The sequence below is a fragment of the Nicotiana tomentosiformis genome, chromosome 6 (assembly GCF_000390325.3).
Source record: "Nicotiana tomentosiformis chromosome 6, ASM39032v3, whole genome shotgun sequence".
Taxonomy (NCBI): domain Eukaryota; kingdom Viridiplantae; phylum Streptophyta; class Magnoliopsida; order Solanales; family Solanaceae; genus Nicotiana; species Nicotiana tomentosiformis.
The window spans coordinates 45864708-45877734 of NC_090817.1; the positions used below are offsets into that span (position 1 = coordinate 45864708).

Consider the following 13027-nt stretch of genomic DNA (forward strand, 5'->3'; position numbering starts at 1 on the left):
CATCATTCCTTCCTCACTCAAGACCGGAGTTTGGATTGAATCTATGTTTTCCTATACTTTAATTATGTTTGTGATGAATTTTTCCATGATTATGGAGTAGTTCCCTTTAGGTTTTGATGGATTTGGTGTATTGATGATTGTTTGTGGATTATAACTCTAGTTTTATGTATTGAAGCATTTTTGGATGATTTAACTGTTGCATTTATATTCAATTGTTCATGTAATCGAGAGAGGCATAACTTGTGTTATCCTTGCATTATATTGTTGGTTGAGTTCATTAATTCTTCTTTGTAATTGAAAGAGACTAGTTGAATCATTGATTAAACCTAGTTAGGAGAATAATCGTAAGAAGTTTTCCCAAAGACCAATTCACTACGCATTCTTGCATATCTTCACGTGCTTAAATTAGTTCATCTTGTGAGGTTGAAACTTAATAGAGAGAGGAGTTTTTGCTGAACGTTTGAGCTGATAATTGAGTGAATTCGAGAGACTCACTTAACATTAGAAGTGAATTATCTAGAGTTAGATTCCAAACAATTATCTTACACCTATCCTATAAATCCCTATTTCCTCCCACTAATAACTTCCTTGCTTCGATTGTCATTAGTCAATAATTTTATACTCTTAGTTAATTTTAGTTAGAAATCATGTACATCTCAATTGTTGATCATCTTGGATAGCAATCAAGCTAGAAACTACGAGAATACTGTTTAAATTCAATCCTTGTGGATACGATATTATACTATACTATATTTGATTAGCGAGCATAATTTAAGTGTGTGTTTTGCGCTCGTCAAATTTTGGCATTGTTGCCGCGGATTTGCAATCAATAGTGTTTGGAATAGTATGTAGTGCTAATTCAGGAATTTTTCTTGTTATTTTTATTTTTTCTCCTTTTATGTTTGGTGTTCTTTGACTGTGCGCAGGTTACAGGTTTAGAGTGGTGCATGACTCGAGCTTCTGCGAAAGAAATGCTACCATACGAGCCAGAGATAGAAAAACAAATGCGACAGCTGAGGAATGGAAGAGATCTCACCGAGACTTTAGAAAAGGTTGGGCAATCCTCAACCAAAGAACTTATGGCTGGAAATGGTGAAGATAATACAGATTTGGCTGCGAGAGAAGTAACCTAATGAAGACAACAAGCTACGCGAGATGCTGAGGAAGCAGCTATCAGAGATGCACACATTATCTATGAAGATGAGAGGGATCAGAGAATTGCTCAAAATCAGCCCTTGGGTGCAGACCAGTTTGGAAATATAGCTCCCAGTCCTGGGAGACCACTTGGCGATTATGCTAGACTGGTCTACAATCAAGGATTATCCAGTGTTAGACCACCCCCAATTGCAGCAAACAATTATGAGTTGAAGCAAGGGTTGCTTCAAACCCTTCAGAATTGTTGTGTCTTCGGAGGGACGCTAAACGAAAATCCAAACACTCATCTAATGGACTTCGAGGATATTATGAATACCTTTCAATACAATGGGGTGTCACAAGATGAAGTGTACCTAAGGGCATTCCCCTTTTCACTTAAATATGATGCTAAGAAGTAGCTTCGGAGTTTGCCTAGTGGATCGATCAAAACATGGGAGGAGATGACCAGAAATTTCCTTGATAAATATTTCTCCTCAGCTAAAACAGGCAAGTTCAAAATAGAAATCCATAACTTCTGCCAGAAAGAGACTAAAACTATTTTTGAAGCATGTGAGAGGTTCAAGGAGATAGTTAGGAAGTGTCAACATAGCGGAATTGAACTCTGGATGCAACTTCAAGAATTTTGGGAAGGATTGACATCGGCCTCACATAGAACATTGAGCAATGTAGTTGGAGGTAATTTGATGAAGAAGACTCCAAAGAAGATAGTCACAATTCTTGATGAGCTGTCTGATGATACAAATCAGTGGCCCTCTAAGAGTGCTAAAAGAAGAAGATCAATTGGTGTTCATCAAGTTGATTCTAACACATCTGTGCAGGTACAACTTGATGCTATGGCTAAAGAAATACGAAAGCTGACCTTAGCTAAATACAAAGTGATCCACATGCAGTGTGTGATATATGTGGTAGAGGGCACCCTACTCATGAGTGTCAAGCCTCAATTGAGGAAGTAAATATTGTGGGAAATTATAATGCAATGGGTCAGAGGCATCCCAGTTTTTCGTGGAGTTCACTTGGGGTACTGCGAATGCATGGAAACAAAACAACCCCAGACCTCAAAGACAAGGAGCTCCTGGTTTTATGAACCACCAGAGGCAGCAATTTCAGCCTCAACAAGCCATTCAGTCTGGCATAGAAGATCTTATGAAGGCCTTCATTCTGAAAACTGATGAGAGGCTTGAAACTCATAGCGCAGCTATAAGGGAACATGGAGCAGCTATCAAAGAACTAGGCACTGATTTTCGAAACTTGGAAAGACAGGTTGGGGAGCTAGCCACTCTATTGTCTGAGAGGATTCCCGGAACTCTCCCCGCTGATACTGAAAGAAATCCCAAAGAAACATTGAATGTTGTAACTCTGAGAAGTGAGAAAGTGTTGAAAGATCTCACCCCAATCAAAAAAGATGCGAGACTTGAAAAGAAAGTGGGGTGCAGCTGAAAAGTGATGTTGAGAAGAAGAAGAAAGGCTAGATGAAAGATGAGAAGAAGAAGAAGAAGAAGAAGAATAAGAAGGAAGAAAACTCGAGAAGGGAGGAACATGATGAGAGCAAGTATATGCCTGCTCTACCTTTTCCTTTAAACCAAGGTAGAGAAAAGCTGGACTAGTAGTTTGGGAGATTTCTAGATGTGCTGAAACAGGTTCATGTGAACTTACCATTCATAGAAGTGCTCTCACAGATGCCTGCTTATGCCAAATTCTTGAAGGAAATCCTTACAAAGAAGAGGAAGATAGAAGATGCTTTAGTAGTGAAGCTCACAGAGAATTGCAGCGCGATATTGCAAAACAAACTCCCAGAAAAGTGTGGAGACCCAGGGAGTTTTACTATACCTTGCTCTTTAGTCTTTATTAATTTTGATAAATCGTTATGTGATTCTGGTGCCTCAATTAACTTAATGTCTCTATCTATTTATAGGAAACTGGAGAAAGAGAGTGGAGATAAGGTCGGTGCCAATATTTTTGCAGCTGGCTAACCAAACGACTCTAATACCCAAGGGAATAATTGAAGATGTATTAGTTCGGGTGGATAAGTTCATATTTCCTGTAGACGGGTTGAGCTATATTAGCTATACACGAGAGAAAACTCATGCTTAGAGTGGGTGAGGAAATTGTGACTTTTGAGATGAATATAGCGAAGGGGGCACAAAAGGAAAGACCAGCTGCGAGTGTTGAGTGGAAAGTAAAGGGTGCGAAAGAGAAGGCTGCACTGAGTGAGAAAGATAAGTGTAGGGTGTACCACAAAAAGGCTAAGAATAAGCTATCTGCATGGATGTGTGCATTCGTTTGGGCGCGAGGAATGGAGCCCGACTTCGACTCAGACCCCGACTAGATGTTCAGGAAAGTTTTCTTTACCTTATGCTTTTTAATTGTGTATCATGGGGACATGCCACACCTTAAAGTGTGGGGTGGGGGATATGTTGTATGTATGTATGTATGTATATTAGTTTTAGTTTTTTTTTGTTTTGATAGTTTTAGTAGAGATAGAAAAGAAAAAATTTAAAAAACAAATCATAAAAAATTTGAAAAGTTTCGATTTTTCCCGACGATGGATATCATTCGACGGGTTTCTTGTGGGATTAAAGTCAAAATAAAAAGACAAAAAGATTTGCATTTGTAGGTAGTGTAATAATTCCCCCTTGATTTTTCTTTGTGCCACGGTTCTTTTTCAAGGGTTTTGTTTGAACCGGGTGTAGTTAGTGTTTATTTTTGTTAGTAATAGGAAACCTTGTGCTATGATTTGAAATGAATGCAATATCTCTTGACTTTGTTATGCCTTGTGAATAGTAAGTGCTTTAGTTGTGACGCTTAAGCTCAGTTTTTGACTCTTGCATAAGTACCTTAAAGTGTATGATCTTAACTTTGCTTAACTGCTTTGACTAGAGTATCTTGATAGTCCAATCTTTAGTGAGTTATGTTCCATGTGCGTGTGGGGTTTTGTGTTATTATATGCATTGCATTTGATGTCTAGAACTTGCCTCGTGTGTTTGCAAAGCAAAATAGTAGTTTATTCAGTTTTGGAAGTAATATAGGTATTTCTTTGTTGAGCCAGTTACAAGCTTTTTCCCACCTAATTGTTATGTATCTTAGTTAACCTCGTTGAGCCTGTAATCCTGCTTCTTTGGAAACCACATTACAAGCCTTACCCATTTGTTTAAATTGACTATCTATTTGAACCTTGTACCTCTCGTGAGCTTGAATTTGTTACGATCTTTGTAAAGTTGAAGTGTGGGGTGGTTGGTTTGGCTTTTGAGTGGAATTATTGAAATAAGGAGAAAGGTGCATTGTTTCGAAGAAGTAAGAGCCACTTGAATTGAAAAAGAAAGAAAAAAATAAATGTATGATTGTGAAACATATTCCTTGATAGTGGTAACTTTTGATGTATTTGTGCTTAAAGAAGTTGGGAGTTGACGTATATTGACGTGAAGGTGGAGTTTTGATTTGACATAAGTGTGGGGTGTTAATTGCTAATGTATATGTATTAAAGTGCTTAGGGAGGTGCAGTCATTATATCTAAATGTATCCTACCCATTCCGCAACCTACATTACAACCAAATAAAGTCATACTTGATCCTTGATTGAATGAGCTCAATTAGTAGAGTATTACACTACGGGCAAGCCTATGGTACGTCTCTTGTGGCATATGAATGTTATTTCTGAGAGTGAGCGAATTCTTTCTATCTTGAGTTCCTAATTGTTATTAAATTGTATTGTGTGTGGAACTACTCTCTATTATTGTGTGAGGGCACTTGATTCTTGAAGGAAAGGTAGTGTCGTTGAACTCTATGTTAGAGTAAGTGAGTGGGTTGTGAAAAATGCATGGTGCTTGTGAGTCAAATCTTGAGGCGAGGATATTACGTTAGAGTGCTTAATCTGTTTTAAATATTCTTGGTGTGATGAGTTAGGAGAGTTGTTTAAAGAGGTCGTGTCTATATGAAGTGTAGTTTGCTTGCTCGAGGACGAGCAATGGTTTAAATTTGGGGTGTTGATGGTAGGCTATAATCCTGTATTTTAGTTGCTTATTGCACTCTAATTCACTGCACTTCATTTATTTTGAGCTTTAATTGGTAATGTTTTGCACTTATTGTGTGTTTTATGCATTGTAGGAGTGATTCTGAGTGATGTAGATGTTGTGGAGCTAATTCGAGCTATTTGGAGCTTTGAAGTCTGAGTAAAAGCCCAAGGGATTAAGTCAGGATCGTGTTCGTGGGTCGAGGACCAAGTCTGGACATCAAAACGCAAGATTTGAGCCGTACTCTGAGAAATTTGCACTAGTGTGAGGCATAGTGCGATGCAACAGGGTAAACTTATGTTAGAAGATTGACAAAGTTCAGTGGCTAGGTTTCTGTGGTCTGACAAGACAAAGCACTAATGCAACGCACTGGGCGTAGCATAGTGCGACGCATGAAAAGCATTAAGTTTGCAAGTTTCCCATTTCGGCTAGGAAAGGGTGATTTTGTTTGGGCCTGACCCTACTTGGTATAAATAAAAAATATTATTTTCGGGACTTTTGACATACTTTTTACCTAAGGAAGCTAAGGAGGAGTTGGAAGAACACAAGCGCAAGGATTTCATCATTCCTTCCTCACTCAAGACCCGAGTTTGGATTGAATCTATGTTTTCCTATACTTTAATTATATTTGTAATGAATTTCTCCATGATTATGGAGTAGTTCCCTTTAGGGTTTTATGGATTTGGTGTATTGATGATTCTTTGTGGATTATAACTCTAGTTTTATGTATTAAAGTGTTTTGGATGATTTAACTGTTGCATCTATATTTACTTGTTCATGTAATCGAGTGAGGCATAACTTGTGTTATCCTTGCATTATATTGTTGGTTGAGTTCATTAATTCTTCTTTGTAATTGAAAGAGGCTAGTTGAATCATTGATTAAACCTAGTTAAGAGAATAATCGAAAGAGGTTTTCTTAAAGACCAATCCACTACACATTCTTACATATCTTCACGTGCTTAAATTAGTTCATCTTGTGAGGTTGAAACTTAATCGAGAGAGGAGTTTTTGCTAAACGTTTGAGCTGATAATTGAGTGAATTCGAGAGACTCACTTAACATTAGAAGTGAATTATCTAGAGTTAGATCCCAAACAATTATCTTACACCTATCCTATCAATCACTATTTTCCTCCCACTGATAACTTCCTTGCTTCGATTGTCATTAGTCATTAATTTTAGACTCTTAGTTATTTTTAGTTAGAAATCATATACATCTCAATTGTTGATCATCTTGGATAGCAATCAAGCTAGAAACTACGAGAATACTATTTAAATCCAATCCCTGTGGATACGATATTATACTATACTATATTTTATTAGCGAGCATAATTTAAGTGTGTGTTTTGTGCTCGTCAGAATTCATATGACTTCATGCATTATGACAGTGATTTATAGGAACTGAAACATGTATTATTCCCCTATTTATTTGTAGTATTTTTATCTTAAGATGACAGTCTCAATCTATAAATAATATGTTGGATAACACACCTGCTACTGTCTTGAAAACTGTCATATTTTTGCAAGTCGGGGTACCATATAGGATCTTCTGTACTTTTGCTAGTTTGTCTCATGTTGATTGTAGGACTGCCTGGGCACCCGTTTGGTTGAGTAATAAGTTAGGATTTCTTTTGTGCATAAACCTCTAAAGAATAATGAGGTTCCATACTTAAGGGTGTTTGGTGTGGGCTTGACTTTACTGTTAAGGAACTCCTCCCTGGCACAAGCTGCTCGGGGTCCAAAAGACCCTCGTGAACTCTGAAGTGCCAGTGGTCTATAGGGGAACCTTGTAAGTAAATATGGTTCACCCTAAGCCTATAATTTCAACTAAAGTAGGTAAGAGTAACTTTGACAAGTAAAAGATATAACATGTGCTAACTACTCCAAATAAAGACATGAAAGAACAAACTAGACAAATTAAAGATATAACAAATAAACACATGAAGAAGTCTAAGAGTCTAATCCGGTCAATTCCCACATATTAGTCTGAGTACGCACTCGTCACCTCGTGTACACGTCTTTCACATAAGTCAAATAATACAATCAACCCAAATCCTAAGGAGTAGTTCTCCCACAAAAAGTTAGGCAAGATACATACATCAAAGTAGCCAAATTAATAGTCTAAAATGACCTTCTCGTGTGAAGAAACCTCCGGATGGCTCGAATCTAGCCAAAGTAACTCAACATCATAAATAAAAATCATAGAAAATGATTCCGGATAATAAAGCTTCGATCTTTATTGAAAACCAAAATGTCAACCCAAAAAGTTAACCTCAGGCCCGCAGCTCGGAACCCGACAAAACTCATAAAATTCGAACACCCATTCCGATACGAGTCCAACCATACCAAAATTATCCAGTCCCGACATCAAATCGGCCTTCAAGTCATCATTTTACAATTTAAAAATGTTCTTACAAAAATCTCTATTTTTTTCAATTCAAATCACTAATTAAATAATAAAAACAAATGTGGAATCAAGATATATAATTAAATTCAGGTCAAGAACACTTACCCCAATCCAAATCGTAAAATCCCCCTCCAAAATCGTCCAAATCCGAGCTGTACAACTCAAAATATGATAAAAATTGGTAAACCCTCGAACTATATATAATCTGCCATGAATTCCACTTTTTCAGTCACAACTCTGCGACGGTCGCTTCTGCGGCAATGATCTTGCACCTGCGAGAACCCACCAACAGTCCACAGATCGCATCTGCGGCCGCAAACGCGCTTCTGCGCTCACGCTTCTGCGACCGCTATCCGCAGGTGCAGTTCCGCTTCTGCGATAGAACGATCGCATTTGCGGTCCCTTCCTTCTCCCATCAAAGTCTGCACCTGTGCCTCGTTGGCCGCTTCTGCGGTCCTTTATCCACAGGTGCGATGGCATCAGTAACCAGACTCGTCAGCGATGCAACTATGTTCCAAAATGATCCGCAACTCGTCCCAAATACATTCGTGACCACCGGGGACTCCGTCCAATCATACCAACAAACCCCAAAATATAACGCGTACATACTCGAGGCCTCAAATTCCATCGAACAACATTAAAACTATGAATCGCACCTCAATTCAAGTTTAATGAACTAATGAACTTCCGATTTCTAAAACTAATGCCTAAACATATCAAACCAACCCGGAATGACCTCAAATTTTGCATGCAAGTCCCAAATGAAACAACGGAGCTATACCAACTCCCGGAATCACAATCTGCATCCGATATCAACAAAATCAACTCCCGGTCAAACCTCTCAACCTTCCAAACCTTCAACTTTTTAACTTTTGCCAAAATGCATCAAATCAACCTACGGACCTCAAAATCTAAATCGGGGCATACGCTTAAGTCCAAAATCACCATACGTAGCTATTTGATTCATCAAAATACAATTCCGGAATCGTCTACATAAAAGTCAAACTCCAGTCAACACTTACCACTTAAGCTTCTAAAGCAAGAATAATTCTTCCGAATAAATCCCGAATCATGAGAAAACCGAACCCGACCATACACTCAATTCATAATACACAATGCGAGGCTATCCGGGAACTTAAGCCATCGAACGTAATGTTAATTCTTAAAACGACCGATCGAGTCGATACACTGTTATACTACCAAAGGAAGATAGAGGAAAAAATCAAATTTAAAAGAATTATAAAACTTTCAAAATCCTATATTATAAGGTAGACGTCGAAGTATTACAATTATATTACATAATGTTTTGGCTTAAAAGCTACTATAGCACGGCAGTAGATATATATTAAAAGATATAGATACATGTTAATTTTAAGAGAAAACTGTGTCCTACGATAGTTTTTCATTTTTCGAAAAAACTTCTAAACCTATCGTGTCTTTAGATTCAGTGATTAGATATTTTAACTTGGACTTCACATGATTTTTTAGTCTTTGTTCTAAAACAAACCTAAACAAATATAAAATAAATCATGGATAATATATACGGACAAAACAAACTAAAAGTGAATTAATTTTGATGACAACTGTACCTCAGAGTTATTTGACTTTTAAGATGAATCTGTTTAGTTTATGATTTTTGTGTATTGTATTGAAGAAATAATTTAATTTTTACCGCAATAGGTTAGAGGATAGTAATTGGTTGGTATTACAATTCTATGCAATTTCATATTAGGAACAAGTTTCAAAGTTACAATTTTGTCGAACACGTATTCAAAGTCCATCATTATTATAGGAATATTTTGGTTTACTAACAATGTATTTATACTTTTATAATATTATAGATAGATATAGATAAAATTAAAATAAAGTGTAAAATAGATTTAGAGTGGTGAGGTGACATTGAAAGTGGTGTTCACCTCACCTAAATGTCATCCATGTGGGCCTTTGTTAAAAATAGGAGTTGATTTGAACACTTTGCTAATGATAGGGATATATAATCCAAAAGTATAAGAAATGTTAAATATATACAATATTTAAAAGTAAATGAGTGAATTTAATCCTTTTTCCTACTTTATATCAGCGGAACAATGTTTGACGCTTTGATATGGAAACTACACAAACTAAAATTTACAGATCTTGAAACTTATACTTTCTCTCTTCTTTTTGTTCACTTGTGGTCCAATCTGTGCTTAAGTCCAATCATATAGCCTAAATTGTCAAATGCTTTAAGCATTGGACGAGGCAAAGCTAAAAGGATATACAGCTTCAAAAAATCAAGCAGTGTAAAGTAAAAGGATATGATAATAGATAAAAGCAATTTTATATACTCTTTCTCTTACTCACTTGATGTCTATAAGTCTATAACTATAATTGGAACACGTACTTTATGATTTTGATTATTCCGTTACAATCTAACAGGTAATGATTTAATAATTAAAATTTTCGTCATACATTTTTAATGCTGCAGCTGGACATAGCTTATTATAGTATTTGTTTATATAGTGACTTATTACTTGTTCAACCCCAAATATTTTAGTGAAAATTATTTGACTCTTGATTGCTCTAATCACCTTCTATGTATTAAATATTTGAAACTCTTAACAAAATTCTTATATTCATCACTGCATGCACCTACCATGGAATCTCCTTTGATCTACTGGCCGCATCCATGCAGTGTCTTTGCTGATGGATTATATTATGCAACGGAAGTAATTCTAGTATTGAATTCACTTGTGAATTAAATGACTAGCATATATAAAGCTTATCCGGGTTACTTCTTGAAGCGTGAATAAAGCTTATCTATCACGTTAGCTCTAGCTCTATAACAATTCAATTAAAACTCCACCATCAGCATGATCACGATTTCTAAATATTCCATGACCTTCTACTGTATTACCCAAATAATGTCTGAAAAGTTATAAATTTTGTCTGGGCAAAACTTTGAGGAAAAATTGCACCAAAAACAACCAGCCTCAGAGTGAAAAAGAAACCCCATATATATACTCACGTTTTTAGGATGAAAACCCTTTTCTAAAACCCGTTGAATTTTTTTTTTGCCACAAAGAAAAAGATTTTCTTAATTTTTTATTTAGGCACATTAGGGATTGCATAATTTAATTAACAAGGGTCTTAATTATAGAATTAATTTGAAATTTTCGAATTTAATATCTACCATAATATATTATGAATGTTTTCCCTAAAAATTCATAATTGAACTCTTTTTTTAATTTCAAATTTCTTCCATTAAATCTTATTTAGCTCCATAGGTTAAATTCAGATACTAATCAATTAAATTTAATTAATGATAATTTTATTTATTAATTATTTTCTTTAAACTTTCGCTTAATTTATTTCATGCATCACATACAAAATCCATCAGCCGGATTTACACATAAAAACTTTTAAGTTTTCATAAAGTGTATCATCAATCTCAAAACCGAGACATGAATCCTATTAATTAATACATATTTTGCAAATGTATATTATCATTATCCAATTTACTAGGTTTGTTGACCTACAAAAGAATTTTGCCTTTTTAATTGTCACGACCAAAAATTCACAATTCGTGATGGCACCTAACCTAACCCGCTAGGTAAGCCAACAATCACATAATTAACAATTAAACATGAGATAACATGGTCTAATAACTCAACAACGGAAGAATACCATAAAATATTTGAGAATAAAGTCAAAATGCTACTACAACCAAGCCCAAAATCTAGTGTACACAAGTACACGAGCACTATTAAATAACAAGGTACAAAATAAATCCTCTACTACAATTATCTGAACAAGAGAAACAGTAAAGATAAAGATAACGGTAAGAGAACTTCAAGGACTGCGGACGGTATGGCAGCTACCTCGTAGTCTCCCAAATAGCTGGCACAACTCAAGCCTGAAAATCACCTCGGTCGGATGTACCTAGATCTGCACACGAAGTGCAGAGTATAGTATGAGTACAACTGAACCAATGTACTCAAGAAGTAACAACACTAACATTAGGTTGAAAGGAGTGACGAGCTCAGAACAACAGTCAAATACCGGTACCAATAACCAATAACAGTTAAGAGAATACAGGATAAATCGTAGAAACAGTAGATCAATGATATCAAATACATCTCATTCTTTTTTCAGAAATTTAGGCATGCTTTCAAGTACAATAATTTACAACCCAACTTGGATAAAAACAGGTCAATTACCAGTTAGCATGAGAAAAGTACATCTCTATGCCTACATGTCAAGTATACACGTAAATCAATAATATCACATTGGTTCCATCATTAGTATTTATACTTAGCACTATACGGGTACTTGGCATAATTGCCCCTCATCAAGTACATATATGAAACAATGTGCCTGCGCCCACTGCAGGCATGTCAGACTCCGGATAATCACTTAGCCCAATAATGAGGCCTGGTGCACGCATCGCCTCAAAACAATAATACTTAGCCCCAATACAGAATTGGCATACGCATCACCTTAAAATCAGTACCAAACCGGCTCTAAGGCCCAAACTCAATCATTTACTGTTCAAATCTTAGATGAACGCATCTCAAATATTCAATTAAACAGTTTTACCCTAAACCGATACTAGCAACATGTGAGGAATCAAATAATAAGTACTAAGATAGAGATATCATACACGGATATAGTATCATGACTGAGAACATATGTGCAAATAGGGTATATAACTTAGAAACATCAATAATAGCCCTATCAAGTCTCAAACAATTAGCACATAGCCTAGACATGATGTCTAACATGATTCACAGTTCAAATAATCTAACAAGTAGAGGGAATATTGGGGCAACATGATATAATAACAAAACAAGCCCGGTATTAGCCTAAAGGCCTCCCCAGCCATGAACAAACTGGTGCACGCACACACACCGGTCACTAAGCACATACGTCACCCTAATAACTTCTATATAACGTAATCCTGAGGGTTAAGTACCCTTAAATCTAAGTTTAGAAGTGTTACTTACCTCAAAGTGCACAACTCAATGCTCCAACAAACCCTTTCCTTGCGAATCGGACTCCGAACGAATCTAATCTAGTCACAAACAACTTATTATAATCAATGCAAGCTATAGGAATCGATTCCATATTATAAAGCTAAGGTCTTAAACCAAATTCAAAAAGTCAACCCAAAAAGACAACCATGGGCCCACGCCTCGAAGTCCGACAAAATTTATAAAATTCGAACACCCATTCAATAACGAGTCCAATCATATCAAAATCATTCAATTCCAACCACCAATCGACCCTCAAATCCCCAAATCTTACTCTCCAATACCTAGTCCAAAATCCACCAAATGTCACCTAAAAAACACATAATCTAGGTGGTAAAATCAATGGGTATTTAATATTAATGGACAAAAGTGGTCAAAAGTCACTTACCTCTTGAATTGTAGTGAAATCCCTCTAAAACATCACCCGTAACCAAGCTCCACAAGTCCAA

At 36.2% G+C, this 13027-nt stretch overlaps 1 protein-coding gene and 1 non-coding gene across 2 annotated transcripts; one reads left to right on the forward strand and one right to left on the reverse strand.

Moving 5' to 3' along the window:
• Positions 1 to 1595: 1595 nt before the first annotated feature.
• On the forward strand, positions 1596 to 2592 carry LOC138893921 (uncharacterized). Its single transcript, XM_070178588.1, has 2 exons — positions 1596 to 2060; positions 2152 to 2592. Exons 1-2 carry the CDS (start codon positions 1596 to 1598, stop codon positions 2590 to 2592), a joined length of 906 nt encoding a protein of 301 aa, XP_070034689.1.
• On the reverse strand, positions 1644 to 1750 carry LOC117279688 (small nucleolar RNA R71). Its single transcript, XR_004510094.1, has one exon. It is a non-coding gene; the product is annotated as a small nucleolar RNA R71 (small nucleolar RNA).
• Positions 2593 to 13027: the final 10435 nt, after the last annotated feature.